Raw genomic sequence first — 18,441 nt, 5'->3', positions numbered from 1 at the left:
CATGCCCCTAATGCACTTTTTCTAAAGCAGCAGAAACCAGCGCTGTACACAAAATAAATGAAAAATGTGGAGGGATCTCACAGCTGTGGAGTGCTTTGCTACAGTGTTATTCACATCCATCAAGAATGAAAGACTTTATATTTTATTTCTACTAGATCAGGTCAGGTGACTAAACATGTTATTTCCCAGCAAAGATTTTTTAATTAACAGGAGTGGAGCACAATGTGAAGGTGAAAAGATTGCCCGTGGATTCGATTTTGAATGAGGTTTTTGTGTAATTCTTTTAAACACATGATCTAAAATTGATTTTAAACTCTTCTACAATAAATGAATTATTAGGATGTATAAGGTTTTGTGTTTTTTGTAGTACCCTTTGTTTATCAGTGGATTCTAAAATGCTTTTCACCTTTACAATCTCTAAATAAAACACCCATTTCTGTACAAGAGTCAAAGCCAGCTGCTGGGCATGCTTATGTCTTTTGCGATGTCCAGGACATTACTGAGAACCTTTTATGACACATTGATGGCTTCTGCAATCATTTATGTAGTTGTCTGCTGGGGTGGCAGCACAGAGAGGAGGAGGAAATGACTTTGTAGACTGGTAAAGAGGGCCACCTCTGTCCTGGCCAGTCTCCTAAACTGAGGAGGTGGGTGAAAGGAGGATCTCAGCCAAGTTAATTTCCATTATGGACAACACCTCTCACCTGCTACATGAGACTGCAGTGGCCCTAAACAGCTCCATGCAGCCAGCATGTAGTACCAAGCCCTATCATAGGTACTTCATTCCAGTCGGACGGTACAATACATGCTTGCTAAAATATACATGTATCACTTCAACTGCACTTTATGCACATAAAAAATCTCTGTGTATGTAGGTTACTGCATGTATGAGTTTATCTGTGCACTGCTTTTCTTATTTATTTTTCTTATTTATTTTTCTAATATATCTCTAATTTGCTTTGTTGTCCTGTGTGCTGCTGTAACATGTAGGAAATCTTACTTATAATTAAAAGGTTCTCAGTCATCCAGGTCATCGTAGTGAACCAGTTTTTGTCTGGTAGACAAAAACTGGTTCACCCAAAAGACAAAACTCCAAAACACAAACTTAACAATGTGGTGTATGCTGTACAGTGCAGCGAGGAATGCCCAGACCTCTACATTGGAGAGACCAAACAGCCACTTCACAAGCACATGGCACAACATAGAAGAGCCACCTCCACAGGACAAGACTCAGCAGTCCATCTGCATCTTTAGGACAAAGGTCTCTCTTTCGAGGATGCCGACGTTCACATTTTGGACAGAGAGGACAGATAGGTTGAAAGAGGAGTGAAAGAAGCCATCTATGCCCACTGTGAGCGACCATCTTTGAACAGAGGCGGTGGTTTACGACACCAACCTGTCTGCCATCTATAATCCAGTTTTGAGTTCCCTTCCCAGAGGCCTTAATGCCCACTCACATCCTGGGTCATCTGACCTCAGGAAATCACATGATAGGGTGGGGCCAGGTTTCACAATGAGCTCACCTCAACCTGGCTGATTGTGACCCACACCCGCTTTCAAACCTTGGCTCATGTGATTAGGTAGAGAATCATCAGGGGGTCCTTTGTCCCTCTTTGGGGGGAAACTCCCACTGGGTTTAAATCTGGGACTCCCCACCATTTGACCTTAGAACTGAAGAAGCTTCTCGGATGAGAGGTGAAACGTCTTCAAGCAACTCAAAGAAGTCCAGACGCTTTTCTTTCCAAACTCCTTAGACAATTTTAAAAAAACTAGATGAAAAAGAACTTAACTTCTTTCTTCGATACATGGCTTCTTTGTCATTGCTGCTACTATTGTACTTCTACTGTTAAGATGGGATTTTAATGTGTGAGTCATGGGACAGGCTTTGATTTCCTTTTGGGTCACTCTTACAAGTGGCTCTTTGTGAAAACTGCCTCATTGTTCAGCAGTGGAGAACAGCACCTTTAAGTTGTAAACAACTTGAATAAGTAGCATTAAATCAACAGCGAAAAATGTTATTTCCAGTCTTCATGCTCCTCCTGATTTGCACACAAACAATTTCCACGCTTTTTCAAACTAAAATCAAGACAAGCCAGTGTTTCGGGCGTTTAAAGACACATTACTTGTTTTTAAGTCCCTTAGAGAATCTTATTTTGACTGTGACAATCTCCCACATTACTTATGCATTACATAGAAGGATAATGTATTAATCTGAATTAAATACCCAAGCTGATTTACCGTGGGTTTTTAACATCTGTAAATCCAAACAGGATACAGCTTTAGTCTTGTTTCTATAAGCTAATCTCTCCATAGCACTAAGTTAACATCTCTACATTCTCCTCGCCTTCTGCCAGTCCACTTAGCATGCTCCCATCCTCTGCAGTGATGTGCTCCTGTTTAACACCTTGGCTAAGCTCGCTGAATAATGCAGTGGGGGGAAACACTCGCTGAATCAGCACTGAGGACAGGTCAGCGGAGACACTGTGGTTTAGCGACTCTGGCAGCCTCGACACATGAATGCAGAGGCAGTCCGCATAAGCAGACGCGACATATTCACATAAACACAGAGATCGTATTAGGGAGATGGGGCTCAAATGCATAATCAATGCAGATTAAAGCATGTTTCATAGTCAACACATTCCAACCACTTCACCAATACATCGTGGCATACTAACTACACATATTAGAGCCCAATTTATGTCAGTAACTTCAATTATATTTGCCTCCTTTATTAAATACAATTCAAATAAACACAAAAATGCAGCATTACTAAAGCCAAAAACATTTTTATAACTTTTACATTTACTTTACAAGAACGTAGAAGTGTAACAAGCTAACTAAACTAAAACTTGTGGGTATATCCGTCAGAAGTTTTTTTTCTCCGACATCTAAGCTGAATACAGATTGTGGCTTATGCATAACATGAATAAATCCTTTTCTGGCCACAGTGTTGTACATGCTGTGTGGTGCCATACACAAATACAGTGCGGCACCAAGTGAAGGATGGAGAGGGAATCACAGCATGGTGTCTGACATCTTTTCCCATCTTGCTAAATAAGGAAGATGAAGCAAAAATTTCCTTGTAATTATGTTAAAAGTAAGACTGACAGGAGGAAAGAACTAGAATGTTGGAAGGTTGACGACTGAGTGAGACACGAGAGGAATCTGTGCCTGCAAGCGGGAGAGAAAGTGAGAGGAGAAAGCAGGTAGGTGAGGAGAGTCAGCTCAAGTTGTAACAACAGATTTTAAGGAGGTTCTGAGGGAGGGGCGGGACAGGGAGAAGGGAAGGATGAGGGATGAGAGGGGCTCGTCCCGACGTGGCCTCTAACTCCTTGATGCAGAGCATTTACTAAGCCCTCATCAGCAATACCGTCCCCATATGAGAGTGTGTCTTGATACAGAGTTTTATTTGCCATTTTCATTATATTCCATTATACTCACTTTGTTTGATGAGGTACCTTTACAAGTAACATTGTGAACTGTTGGTTACTGTTCCTTGAAGGCAAATAGAAGGTAAACAGCTCAAAACTGATTCTTAAGATAAAATCCGTCATACAAATACAAATGGTAAATATTAGGACTGACATCTGGTTTTTATAGACCTCTTAAGCTGTCTGCCTGCATGGATTTGTATGTCCTGTGACTCTACATTTATCACAAGTCTGTGCATCTCTGCATTAAGAGGTAATGTGATAATGCGTGAGCTTGTGAGAATATAAAAGTGTGTGTTTGTAAGGCTTGTTAGAGAAGCAGTTGGCTCCTGCTGACAGCTACTGCAGTCTGAACAGCAGGGCTGACGAGGACAATCAATTAGCCCTGATTTGCCCACATACATACACACACAGTGATAGTTGCATACCGATGCGCACTGATCTAAACACACCTTATACAGTATTGTATTATAAACAACATTATATACAACATGATCAACATCTAATGAATTTTATTTGCAAAAAAAGCATTTTTATCTTGAAATTTCGTCACCGTTCCAAAAAACACTCTAACTTTTCTACTGTATGAAAAAAGAAATGAGGAGACATAGTGCTGGGCTGTGGCACTATCTTCCCGTGTGTGTCTGTGTGTGTATGTGTGTTTGTTATGCCCCAGCTGGAGTAGCGCAAGTTTATTAAAAATCAGACTCGATCCCTCTAGGGGCGGCTTGGATGCTGTTTGCTCGATGTATGCTTGTGTGTGTGTTTGCTCTGAGCGCTGTGTGTGATCCTGAGCAGATGCTGATGTTTTGACAGCCATCCTGCTCTCAGTCTGTCCGCCTCACGTCAGCTGTGTGTGTCTGCAAATGTGCATTCGTGTTTGTTGTAGAAAGCATGCGCGCAAGCACAAGCCGTACGTGTGTGCACGTGTGTGTGTGGTCTTAGTGCAGGGTTAAACAGTGGTCTCACTGTCAGTGAGTATCTGACCTTCTATCTACCACTGGGATCACTTATCCTTCTGCAGGCTCCACAGTAGCACACGGTACCATCCTCCTGTCATTTCTTTCTTAGTTTCTCCTTCTTTCCTTTTCTTTTTCAACTTAATCTTTCTGCCACTCTCTCTCATTTTCCCTCTTTGATAGCCCTCTAACAATGCCATTTCCCTTTACTCCTATCCAGGTCCCCTATCCCCATTTCTCTGCACTAATAAGTCCCTGCTTCTCCCCCTCAACACTTGCGGCTCCCTTCTCTTCGTTCTCTGCTGCTCAGATACCAATATTCATAGAGTTAATGATGAAATGAAAACAGAGGAGGAAAGCTAATGAAGAAGAGGGAAGACAGGGGTAGAGGGTAGGAGACAGTGTGAGGAATGCTGAGATACACAAACTGAGAATCAGACAGAGAGTGAATATGGGGCAGAAACGCTGACAGTAGGGGAAGGAAGGATAAAAGTGTTTGACAGAGGAGGAAAAAAGGAATCTTTTTCATTTGTGTCAGCGCGCCATTGTCAGAGTAACAAAGACATAGCTCTCACAGTGCACTGGAGGATTTGTCAAACACACTTTCCCTTTCGCACACTCAAACACACATATATATAAAAAGCACGAAACATAAATACACAGGGTGTTTATCTCTTTCCTTCAGCAGGGACGAATCTCCTGGGGTGAGAGCAGCTCCTGCTCTCATCTTTCTGCAGTGTCACTTCTGACATTTGTCATGTTCTCCCCCTCATTCAAGTTTCAGCAGGCATTGAAAACATCTGAAAGACTTTATACCTTTGTGTAGTTTGAGAAAATAATCTAACCACCATTTACCTACCTTTCACCCTCAAACGTGACCCATAAGCAACCCTTCACACACGATTAATGACTGGAATGCTAAATTCTGCATCATTTTTGCACAGCACCCTGTATGAGTTCTCACTGTACACGATGCTTGAAGTAAATTCTTTTTGCTGCCCACTGTTTTTTTTTTTTTTTTTGGCAAACTGTATTGTAAAGATTTGTATGAACACAAGTCTGAAAAAAGATAACTTGGTAAGTTTGACACAGATTGTTTTAAGAATACAGGATATGTTGAGTTGATTATTGGTCCTAAGGCACTGAGCTCATTAAACCACTGAAGGATGCTTCAGGGTCAGCACAGCAGATATTGAGGAGTGATGGGAATAATTTTTCCCCAAGGATAACCCAGCCCTTAAGAGAAATAGGTGGATAAATGGTAGCAAATAGGCTTTGCAAAGCTTTAGGATAGTAACACATTATTTTTGTACTGTTGCCACCACAGTGGTTTTTATATCAAACAACCAAGATGTGACTGAAATGCAGATTTTCAGCTTTAATTTACTGGGTTTATCAAAAAGGTATTGCATTAGCTGTTTAGTAATTGCAGCCATTTATATACACAGACTTTCCCAGTTCTGAGAAGTAATTGGCCAACTGACCGACAAGTAGTTGGACTGCCAAGTGAGTCCTGCTCTTTCACTATTTCGTCACAACCTAAGAAGATAGAAGATCTGGAGTTCATTCCAAATGTTGAACTTGTAGTTGGGAGCTTTGTTTTCTGCTGAAATTCTAAATTTGAGGTCCAGTGGTAAAATTAGTCCTTTATTAGGCCTAAAAAACAAAATAAACCTATCAGATAAAAAAAAAAGAAATAGTGTACTGCCCAGCTGAATATAAATACAGCAAATTGCAAACCACTGGTTACACTCAACAACAAGAAGGTCACAAACTCTTTCCACGAAACTCTTTCCATGAAACCAAGATAAAGTTATGAGAATAGAAAAGTATTATGAAGAGAAAGAAACAGCTCCTGATTCAAAACCACAAAACGTTAGCAAGCTACTTGACAACCATCCTATCATTTCAGTGTGTGTGTGTGTGTGTGTCAAATATGTTAACATTTTTAAAGTCTGTCACCACCATGTCAGTATTATAAACTATTTTCAATAAATAAATATATTGCATGTGAATGTTGTGCAATTCTACTGATATTGGTATTGACTATTAAATTTCTGCTACTGTGACATCTCTAATGGATAGTATGCAATACAGTACAATTTATGCACTTCATGAAACCATTCTACATAACTCACCATTGTATGGTTGTCTTCCCTTTCTTAGTTATAGTGCAATAGCTGTAGTCTTTGATTTGGAAATAACTCAGGAAAGATAAAAAAAAAAAAATTATGTTTTAATTCTTAATCCCATGTATAAAATGACTTATTAAGCAATAAGCAATTTGACCCAACTGTGAGCAGTTTTTAAGACCCAAGTTAACCATTTATGCATTCATGCTAAAAACGTACACCTTATATTACCTAAAATACAATAATTAAACCCTACAGAGCCATAAGGGAAGAGGTCTGTGATGGCAAGGTCAAATTTTGCTTCAAAGCAGCTCAGCAGGAAATCATTTTCACTCGGTTTCAGTTCTTGTTGTGCCAAACTGAGGATGTTGTCATCTTTTGGTTTTATGCATCTATGATCTGCAGCGTGATATAGATCAGCAGCTTTCCAACTCAATTCCAAATGACTGCCAAATAGCTGCACAACAGACTCTTTTAATTGCACCCTCCATCCCCTCAGAGAGCATGTTTCAAAGTACCACCTTGCACCAAGGGACATCGATGTAATTAACACACCTGCTGCAAGTACAACTACAGTGGCGTTGTTAATTAGAGTTCATTTGTTTGTGTAAATAGGAAGCAGAAGCTGTTCTGACAGGTCGTGGAAGGCAGGCGCCTTAAGCAGGCATTTTATGTTTTTATTTATTCATTTTACTGCATTTAATACTTTGTTCCACGTGTTACTTAATTACTCTTTAAGCTTTGAACATGTAAACTTCACTTTTCCACATGTTATAGACAACATTTGAGCTGAAATGCTGTTTTACAGGTGAGTAGCTTTAGGGAAAATGAAGGGATGTAAATCTAGATCAATAAATAAAACTTTTAGAGCCCATTAGGTATTATTGGACTCATACCTACACAGATGCAGTCCTCCTCTCTTGTATCTTTAACACACTCATACAAACAGATGAGAAGTTTTCTCATGCATGAACTGTTGACTCACATTAGCTTTGTTTGTGAAGGACTGGAGCAGACTAAATGCCATGAGAGAAGCTCACCATGCAACTAATCTACTACCTTCAAAGTACACACTTCCATTTCTTCACACTATGTTTTCTCCCTATTAATATTCCTCATTCTTATTCATCTGCGTTTCTCTGAGGTTGAGGGGGTGCTGTGAATCTTTGTTCAGAGACTCCCTCCCTCCTCTCTCTCCAAATTTTTGTCTCCTCCTATCCTCTTCTTATCCCTCAATCTCTTGTTTATCTCACATTCACTGCTTATTCAGCACAACCCTCTCCCACTCATACTTCTCCTTTTTGATGCCATGCACTCTATATCACTCTTTTCACACCTCTACAGTCTCTCTCCATATCAATCACTCGGTTTCTGTTGTCTGAAGTTATCCCTCTTACTTTCACAAGCTCTCTCTTTCGTCTGCTTGTCAGCTGTTTTTGTAACACACTGGCAGAATGCAGCATCTCTCACCACCCTTTTTTGAGCCTTTCCTCTTTGTTTTACCCCAGTCAACCTCTTACCTTCTATATAGTTATACATTTCTACTTGTTTAGCTTCCCTTCTTCCTTGTTTAGCTACCTTCACTTTATCTTATTCAACCTTCATTATCTTCTCTGTCTTTTATTTGAATCTGTTCTTTTGTTTCACCCACTATTCCAACTGCTTTCTGTTTCTGTGCACCTCCACCTCCTTGCTCTTTCCCTCCTCTGTTATTTGCACCCTGCTATTTGGCAGTCCGATGGCTCAGCTGCCAAGACTGACACTCTACAAGAACTAAACATCTGTCTCCCTTTCTCTCTACCTCGCTCTCTAATTCTCCTCTACTGAGTCCCCAACTCAGCTCATTTTCAAAAGTGCATTGCTGGCTTGTAAATTCAGTTATTACAGCTAAGGAAGACAATGCACATCAACAGAGATAAATGATTCTGCACAACTCATAACAAGCTTGCATTAACAAGTGCCATAGTTGCCAGTTATGGGAACCCTAAGTAATCAAAGTCTATACACAGTATAGACTAGAAAGTATTACAAAAAATTCTACCAATACTTTTGAATTATCCCACTTTTGGCATGATCGCACATTAGAGTTTATGTTTTCAGCTCACTTTGGCTGGAGGAACATTAAATATGTCAACTGTTTTCCTCATACATATATCACCTCTTATGGGGGATAAGATAAGGAAAACATCAGAATATAAATATTCAAATGGAAGTGTTGTTAGTCAAAATAGTAATCTATTACACATTAATCGTTACCTTCGTAATAGTAATGCGGTATATTTTCTGGATTTTTAATTTGTTACACTACTCTTTACATTATATTTTGATTACTCCGTAAAATGACTTTAAATGCATTGACACATAATTTTGTGGTTTGTTTTTTTTCTATCCACCCCACACCTTGGTAAGCACCTTTTTAAAGCAAGTAATAACATAGTTGCAACTGTCATTTAATTACTGGATTTAGTACAGTAATGCATTGTAATGTGTTACACCCAACACATAATTTAAATTATGTATATTCATTATTTTGGTAATTCCCATGCATCTAGCACTCTCACTTAAACCATCCAGAGCATTTTTTAGTAGTAAGAACACAACTGATCTTCTTTTGTGTGCAACCTTCGAGAAAATGTCTGCAACTGTGTACAGGGATTCCCCAAACACTGTAATATGTTCATGTGCAAGAAAGATAAAGATAAATGATCACATCAGAAAAATAAAGCTAAAATGAAAATGTTTAAGCTTGGCATTGGTACAAATACAAACAAGCTATTTCACTCGACTGAATTAGATTATAAACATGCTCCTAAAACTGTAACATTTACTGCAAAACTTTCCTCATCACCACTTTTTTGTCATCGCGTTTTTCTAAATTGTTACAGTATAATCACATTTCTGCAAGATGACACGGTCACGGTTAATTTTTTTTTAAATCATGAATTTACAGTTCTCACATTGCTGTGGTTAATGGGGCGTATTAGATCCTGTCATTACTTCTTTTCTTTCTTTCTGTAAACTCCTGTAAACTTTGGATAATATTGGGGAATTCATTGTTCTTATTTAGACATTAGTATTTTAGAGAAGGGGTGAAAGGAATTTTTTTTTGTTGCATCATGCAAGTTTTAATCAAATACTGAGATATCAGATAATCTGCTGGTGTTTGGCACTGTTCTTGATCTTGACCCCCCCTCCCTCGTCAGAAATAGCTTATCTTTCCCTCCTCTATCAGTTCTGCTTACCTTCATCTTCTCTGTCCATTTGGCTTGCAATTGGTTTCACTATATATCTTTGGAAGCTGACGAGGCAGAAAAGTAGAAGGACAGGTCTTTTAACTTGGCATATCTCTCTCTACACACCTTTTCCCCGTTCTCCTCCTCTGTGCCCTCTAAGCTTCCTTTAAAACTACCACTTCTCTCCCACCGCCCTCGCTTCCTCCTCCTAAAATATGAGCACCATGTCATACATGGCTCTACACCTAGACCCACTCAATTTCCAAGCCATCATTTCACCCTTTGCCTCTCTCTCTCTCTCCCTTACTCTCTCTCTCTCGCCACACAAACAGCACACACTCCTCTCCCACTACACTGTCCAAGTGGTCACCGCCCTATTTTTTTTTCTGTGCAGGGGAGGAAAAGACCGTCTGCCAAACATTTAGAGGTGGGGTAACTTCGGCTCATGCAAAGTGTGTGGCAAAGAATGCGTGTGTTTGTATGTGCGTGATGTTTATTGGGGGATTCCCTTGAAAGGGAGATCCTGTAATTGTGTTTGATTCAGCCTGGGTGGGCGGGTGGGGAGTAGCTTCATGTTGGGTGTCCTAAATGTGACTCATGAATTCCAAATAACCTCAGTCATAATCCTCCCTGCTGTCACCCCTGTGTTTAATATAGTCCCAGAAAAACATTTGGAACCCATTTACATCCTGTCATTATTCAGTTTCGCCAGGCTTGTGTGATATCACAAGTCGGTGTGACATTGTGATGTAACACACAAAACAGAATCACTGAATTTTGGTTTCATCATTATCCTGGTGAAGCATTTGTCTAAATTCAACAAGGGAAATCATTCACATCTCTATCTTCATCTTCACCACCACCAGCATTTAGACTCCTGTCCTACTTCCTATCCTATTCCTGATCCGAGTCTAATTGCCAAATAGCTTTATTAATGTAAAGTTCCACAATAGCTAGTAAATGAACACTAGAGAGGATATATTTTCACAGGTGATGCTTAAGAAGGTCAAGTATGTACAAACTTTGCATCTCAACTTTTAAGCCAACACGAGTAAAAAGAAGCCAAAAGTGGTCTAGGAAATGGAAAATGGAATACACAGTTCCATAAGAATGTGAACATTTGGAAAAGCTCCAAGACATCTACCAACGGATACAGAGGTGAAATTGTTTAGTCAAACATGAATCTCTACTTTGAACTGTTCTTCACAGGGTTTCCACGAGTGTATTACAAGTCCAGCGGTGCACCAATCCACAAGACTGTTTTGATGGGGGTGTGATTGTGCCTCTGTGTGTCCCTGGCCACACTGAGCACTCATACACACTGAGGGCCCGCAGGACATCACAGTTATTGATAATGCAAACAGGTGAGGACATTATCTGTACAAATATCTAAATGAATTGCTGTGCAGCTTGTGGCTTTTTGCTTTTTTCTCATAATCTGTGCCCTTTTTTCAGTATACAAAGGTAAATAAAGGTCTATCAAGTGCATCCATAGTGTCTGATAGAATACATTTGACTAAATGTGTTATCCTTGTGCAGGTGTCTCTGTTTTGTCTTAGTATGCCTGTCTGTGACACTGTTTGTCACATTGTATTTGCCAACAGAGCCAACGGGGTGAAATAGCTTTTGATTAAAAACAGCTGAAACAGATGGGTGAAGGCTGAGCGATAGAGACAGACATGAGAAAGAGAGAGATTGAAAGAGGAGGATCTGCAGAGATGAAGTGATATGTAGCGAGGCACAGACTGATAAGACGGCACTGAGAGGACGGCAAAGATAAGAATTATTGGAAGAAAGAGAAGGATTCAGAAGGATACACCACGACTCTTCATAAAAAAAATATTGTGCTCAATACAAGATGCGTAACTTCTAATCTCTGTCCGGCAAAGTGACCCGTTGCACTCCATGACTAAATGATGGTTTTATGACAAAAACACAGAAACCTGTATGTCTAACCTGTTGCTAGTAGAGAGCTGGTTATCACTGAGACCAACTGCAATTATGGTTACTCTCTATTTTTCATACTCCAAGTATAACTCTGTATGTGGTGCATGTTAGCGTTCGTGCTAATGGCTCAAACACAGTTGTCCTTTGGTCCTACACAGAGCCTACGCACAACTTTGCAAATCATCCACATGTTACAACTGTTTAGTGTCACCAGGGGGCAGTGTTACAAACAACCAATCTGTGGGCAACTCACACTTCTGTTGTCGTTAGTCTTTCAATTGGCTGCATGTATAACATACAAAGAGCTAAAGTGACTGTTAAAAACAAGGAAAAGTGTCCATCATAGCCTCTGCCTGTGCTTTTCAAGCCCTTTTTGTCTCCTTTGAGGATTACACGCAAGCAAAAGGGACAAGAGTGTACAAATGCAGTATAATACAAGCCCCCTGAATATGTAATATGCTATCATATTAAGCTCCAAAGTGTAACTTTAATCCTGAAGCAAACAGTTAAAAAGAAGACATCAGTGCTCTTATATCGCTAGAGAATTTCACTTTACCGCATTCTCTCAAAGTCACATATTGTCTGCCTTAGACTTCAGTATGCTAAGTAGCTAAACACACCATGGTACATTTAGATTAGCCCAGCTGCACTAATAAATGTAATATTACAAGGAGAAATCTTAATATAATATATATGGAGTAAATAACTTAAAATTACCATTTTGACATTTTCATTACAGCTGACGTCAGCAGTTTTATTTTACGCAGAAAATAAATTTTAGGCTATGATATGAGGAGTCTCACAAGGATTGTTGATGGTGTATTAAAAAGATTAATATTTCACCAAATGTCCGTCTCATTTTTTCTGTTTTTCCACATATACACAACATATCTACACACACACACCATGTACACATGATTTAGACGACCTGCTGAAGTTAAAATCAAAATGGGGAGGAAAAGTGTTTGAAATTATTCTGAATGTGGCACAGTTATTGCTGGCAGATGGGTTGGTCTGGGTATCTCAAAAACTGCTGATCTACTGGGATTTTCCATCCCAACCATCTCTAAGGTTTACAGAGAAACATCTGAAAAAGAAAGAATATCCAGTGAGCAGCGGTTCTCTAGGAGTAAACACCATGTTGATGTCTGAGGAGAAAAACCCGGCTGCTTTGAACTCATAGGAAGGCAACAGTTACTTAGATAGCCACTCATTGGAATCAATATATGCAGAAGAGCATAAGGACTACAGCCGATAAACTACAGCAACTTAAGACCACAGAGGGTGCCACTCCTGTCAGCTACAACTGGAAAATGAGGCTCCAATTTGCATGGGCTCACTAAATAATAGGATAATAAGATATTGAAAAAATTATGAATCTCAATTCAGACGACGGGTTCAGCAATTGACATAAACTACATGAAAGCATGAATCCATCCTGCCTTCAATCAATGGTGTAACGGTGTGGAGGATATTTTCTTGGCACGCTTAGGGGACTTTGCTCAGTACCAGCTGAGTAACACACCGTACCTGGGTACTGCTGCTGACCCTGTCCATCCATTTATGACCACAGTGTATCTATTCTGCAGGTTAACGCACCATATGAATCAGCCTAAATAATCTCAAATTGGCTTCTTGAATGTGACAATAAGTTCACTGTACTCAAACGACCTCCACAGTCACTAGATCTCAATCCAATAGAGCACCTTTGGCATGTGGTGGAACAGGAGGGGATCATCATGGATCTGCAGGCAACAAATCGTGTGATGCTGTCACGTCAACATTGACTAAAATCTCTGATGGATGCTTCCAATACATTGTTGAATCTATGCCATTCTATCATGTGCAATTCTATGTGATGTCGGATGGGCTTTGCATCCATCTGCTGCATTCTCAATACCTAAGGATATCATTTCTCTGAGATGAATACTGAGGTGACTCTGACTGTATTAAATGGTAAATGGCCTGTATTTGTATAGCGCTTTACTTAATCTCTAAGGACCCCAAAGCGCTTCACACTACATTCAGTCATCCACCCATTCACACACTGCTGATGGCAAGCTACATTGTAGCCACAGCTGCCCTGGGACACACTGACAGAGGCGAAGCTGCCAGACACTGGCGCCACCAGGCCCTCTGACCACCAGTAGGGAACGGGTGAAGTGTCTTGCCCAAGGACACAACGACCGAGACTGTCGGAGCCGGGGCTCGAACTGGCAACCTTCCGATTACAAGACAAATGGCCAACTCTTGAGCCACAATCGCCCCTAGTTAAGTTATACCTCTGTTAAAAACCAGTGCAGAGCAGTCACCTTTACCATCAGTTGCTCAACATTTCGCTGTATTATTAGTCCTGCATATTAACAAGTTGTTGTAAATTGTTATTATAATAATAAATATCTTGAGCAATATTAGAGCGGTTCACAGAATATAAGCAGTATGGGAAATAGTTGAACATCTGTGATATTTTATGATGTTTTCGATGGTAGTAGCCGAGTCTGTGTATATGTTTGTGCTTGTGTATTAGTTTTTATTGTATTTGGGTAATCTGGTCTTTTCAGTGGAGATGACAAATTCCTCTGAGCAGAAAGGCCAAATAGTGTTTATTTTATTGTATGTGTTTACATGTGTATTTTTGTGTTTCCTTCTCTACACAAAGACGCCGTCTCCCTGGCTAACCCCCCCCACCCCCCCATCTCCACACCACCCAAACCCCTTTAAAGCACACGTAGATTCACTTCAATAGCAGGCAAAAAGAATGAGAAAAATGCTGAACAAACACGGGAGGAAAATAAAACAAAACCTTGGCGTGAATTCCTTGAAATGAGCTAAGACATTCTGTCAGAACATTTACACACAAATACGCACATATGAGCAGATTCGCAATGGTTAATGGATGAAAGAAAGCTGTGGAGGCCCTATCAGCTTTAGGTTGGAAACAACTCTAATCAGCTACAGTCAATCAAATAACAGAACTAAGCTCTCATATTCCACATAAGCTGGTTGTTTTGGCAAAAACTAGACACAAACACACAAGTAAAGATAACTTTGTAGCAGTGTATTATTTTAAGACTCTGCAATGGATTAAAGAGCTGTTGAATCTAAGCATCTTGCAATCAGGCTGACTGGACAGCAGCTTCGGTTCCACATGACTCGACTTCACTTTGATCTTATCGGTCTGATTTGGTATTATTAGAAAATATGGATGGTTTGACAACTGTGTCAAGAGGCTCTCTTATCGAATGGCTGACCTCATCTCATTGAGTGTGAGTGTGTAAAAAAGTTAGACTGATAAGACGCTGTTGTTTTAGTGACTAAGGAGTTTGGATTACAATACATGGGAAACAATGAGACTCTAGTATAACAGCTTTTTTTTAAATGTTAGAGTAAAACCAGTTTGTGGGAGAAAAAAACAATTTACCAATTTATGAATAATCTCGCATGCATGTGTTGTATGTGTTGACTTGTGGGACTGATTTTTAAGCTTCAAACTTTTTATCCTGACTTTGTTCATTTAATAGTTGCAACAATACAAAGCTGTTGCAAAAAGTATATAGGGATCTCTAAAGCAGCACTGAATTTGCTTGATTAACCCATTTTAAAGCAGATATAAGTGAGGTGTCTCAAAAGTTGAGAGAGAAAAGAAAAATCTTTTATTGTAAACATGATATGCTGGTATCATAATTTCTGTGTTTGAAACTTGAGGTATTGCAGCAAACCTCCCTGGACAAGGATTAAAGCTGAAAAGTTCCCCAAGACCATTCAATGGTTAGCTATGTTATTGTCAAATAATTTCAAGAAGGACAAGAGCATAAATAACAGTATATTGTACAATGATGTCTAGAGTTCGACTGATGTAGGAACTTTAAGACTGATAGTGTTACCAGTCGTTTGTGACTTAAAAATCCAATGTAATGGATGATGTTGTTTTTCTTTTCAACAGATGAAAAGGATTTCCGTAACATTTTGTATGTGAATTTATTCATATGCTCTTACAGAGATAATATGACAGTGCATTTTAAAAATAATCTTGTTTTAATGTCACCACAAGGTTCTACTTAACTCATATCAGCTCGTTCTTGTGTTTGTGGTGTTTCAACAAATATGCTGACGCTGATAGTATGTTTGGAGGGTGTTCCTCCTGTTTCTTTATTTTTTTAATTTTCATTTATCAGCTGTTATAAATGCTTGTTAGAAAATAACTGTAAATATATTATTAGAGGTCATGAAGGTCAAAGACTATTATTAAATACTGTGTCTGGAATACTAAAAGAGTAGAACAACTGTGTTTACAATTGCAGTCTGAGACAGACTTCAGTAACATAAAACTTGAAAACAATAGCAACAATAGCAACCACCAAGGGAGATTTTCTACAGAGCTGTAAAAAGAAAAACAAAAGTTGGAACACGTATTAAAAACGCAGATTTTAACAGTATTGTGAAAACTTACTCCAGTGTTAACGCTGCCTTCTTCTGATCTTTGCAGCTAATGCCGTTTCTTTTCCTGTTCTGTGAGGGAACAAACACTTTTCATCCTGCTGCTATTTTGAACCTCGCCCAAAAAGATCTGATGCAGCTGCTGTCTTTTTAAAGCACCAACTTTTAATCTGCACCATTTCTTCCATCACTCACGCTTTTCTATTCCGTCTGCTTGTTCTCATAATGCTGCTACAGCACTGCAATGGCTATTGTGATGTTTGCCGTAAATACATGCATTTATCTAACGGGGTACAATGAAACGTCCTTCGGGTGGATGTTACACTGTTGGATTCAAATGATAAAACTCAAATACTGACGTTTTGTTGTTTGGTTGAGATGATTCATAAAATTGGAAATGATGAAAAAAGCTAATAACAACAACAACAACCACAACAACAACAACAACAACAACAACAACAATAATAATAATAATAATAATAATAAACTAAAGATAGTTTAAGACGTGTCTAATAGGGTTTTATTGTGTCAGACTTTCATTCATGGCTGAGCTCCCCATGCAACCTTGTGTTTTCTACACCCACACAGGAGAGAGTTTAGTCAAACAGGCCTCAGGGGCAGCTATCCAGGTCAGAACCTAATACAGAGGTATTTTCATGCTTTCCAGCCAAAAGCAACGCTGCAGCTGTTTGGGTGTGCGCGCGCGTGGTACTCAGCGCTACTTCACCACGACTTTGCCCTCAGGCACGAGCGCAAAGTAAGCATGGCACACATCCAGAAATTTATACAGCCACGAGACTCTGAGAATATGAAGACCTTATCTTAAATTATGTAGAGATGCATGATAATTATGCTACAAAAGGTGTTTAACACCCAGTGGGACAAAGTGATGCCCGTTCTTTATTTCATTTTCAAAATTTTCAATTGTTATTCAACGGAATTTATGCGCTTCCTGTTTCTCCATCGCTTATTTTTAGATCACTTAACTTTCACCACCAACTCAGTCGTTTGCACACAAATCCACGTACACACTGTGCACCACAAAACATGTTATTACAGCTACATCGATATTAAAGCTAAAGAAAGTTTTAAAAAAAAGGTGATCTCACCGTCTTTTCTGTTGTTGCCCCTCATCACTTTGGTCGTAGAGACCTGAGCCCTCACGACTCCTGTTAAAGTTCCCAAAATTAGAACCGTCCACATGTGGAAAAACACCGCTCCTCTCATGTTGCTGAGAATGATGCTACGTTAAAAAAAACGACAGCGGTAAAAATGAGTAAATGTCCTCTTCGTCTTCTAGTGGCTTAAGCGAAAAATGATGTACTTCAAAAGTTATCTAAAGCTTTCCATTAACGTTTGCAATAACTGCGAGCTTTGAGTAGCTCTCTCCTTTACCCGTAAATTGGAATCACTTGTTGATTCCAACGCTTGAAGTCTGACGCACTCTATGCCCCGTCTTGTTCCAAAGTGCCAAAAAATATGGAAGTCTTTGCTTTCTTTAAAAAGTTATGCGCGCACAGGCGTACCAAGTGCAAAACTCTGAAATAGCTCAGCGCAGGTGGAGGGTAATATAGCCACGCTCACGGTCAGACTGGAGACTGTAGGCGCCGGACGTCTTATCTCTGTGGAACAACTAAAAAAATCTATTCTGCCACTGAGAAATATCCCGCATAGTTTTCCAGTTTCTAATGCATCTGCACTTTTAAAGTTGGGGCGTCAAACTTTGCCAAATGAGTGGCGCGTGCGCACCGTGTGTGAGCGTCCAGCTTGCTGTGGGTGTGCGGGTCTATTGATCCATCTTTTATTATTATTGTAATTAAGTACTTGATTGTTAAAACACACTTTGCAAAATGGAATGAGGAAATGAGCAAACGCAATTTTTTTTCTTTCTTTTTTTTTAGAAAATCCAGAGGAAATGGGGGGTGTCACCAGTTACATGAAAGGAAACGTGTCATGAACTTGTCCAGGACTTACTGGGAAATTTACTTGCCTCAGGTCTTAAATGTTGAATCATGCTGACGAAATATGAGATACAAGTAAATCCAGGGGATGAGATCTGTTACACAAGTTTTAACCAAGCAGTCACAGTAAGTGACAGCATTGTGCAATGCATGCATGATCATCTGGGTAAGGAAAGCTGGACCTGAGCATCTATGTTGTGTTTTTCAGTGTGAGAAACGTTTCATCACTTGGCAGTGACAACATCACTTTGCTCTGCCTGAGCGACGTTAATGTCATATATTTTCTGTAATTCAAAATGAGGTGTTGCGACCCATCTAAGATAACACAGCACATGTGATAA

General features: G+C 39.6%; 1 protein-coding gene across 2 annotated transcripts in view; it reads right to left on the bottom strand.

The window, feature by feature from the left end:
* Positions 1-17,933, bottom strand: part of pdgfd (platelet derived growth factor d) — a 54,503-nt gene extending 36,570 nt beyond the window's left edge. Inside the window, exon 1 of one of the 2 annotated variants that reach the window (XM_040009096.1) lies at positions 17,249-17,933. In XM_040009096.1, coding sequence (XP_039865030.1) covers positions 17,249-17,366 — 118 coding nt within the window. In that variant the 5' untranslated portion in view covers positions 17,367-17,933. The remainder of the gene's footprint in view (positions 1-17,248) is intronic. The other variant, XM_040009097.1, reaches the window with a different exon arrangement.
* Positions 17,934-18,441: the final 508 nt, after the last annotated feature.

Source organism: Simochromis diagramma, unplaced genomic scaffold, assembly GCF_900408965.1.
Source record: "Simochromis diagramma unplaced genomic scaffold, fSimDia1.1 OVJJ01000344.1, whole genome shotgun sequence".
In the NCBI taxonomy this organism is placed as follows: domain Eukaryota; kingdom Metazoa; phylum Chordata; class Actinopteri; order Cichliformes; family Cichlidae; genus Simochromis; species Simochromis diagramma.
The sequence above is the reverse complement of the archived record's forward strand: the minus strand, read 5'-3'. Positions and strand labels throughout refer to the sequence as shown.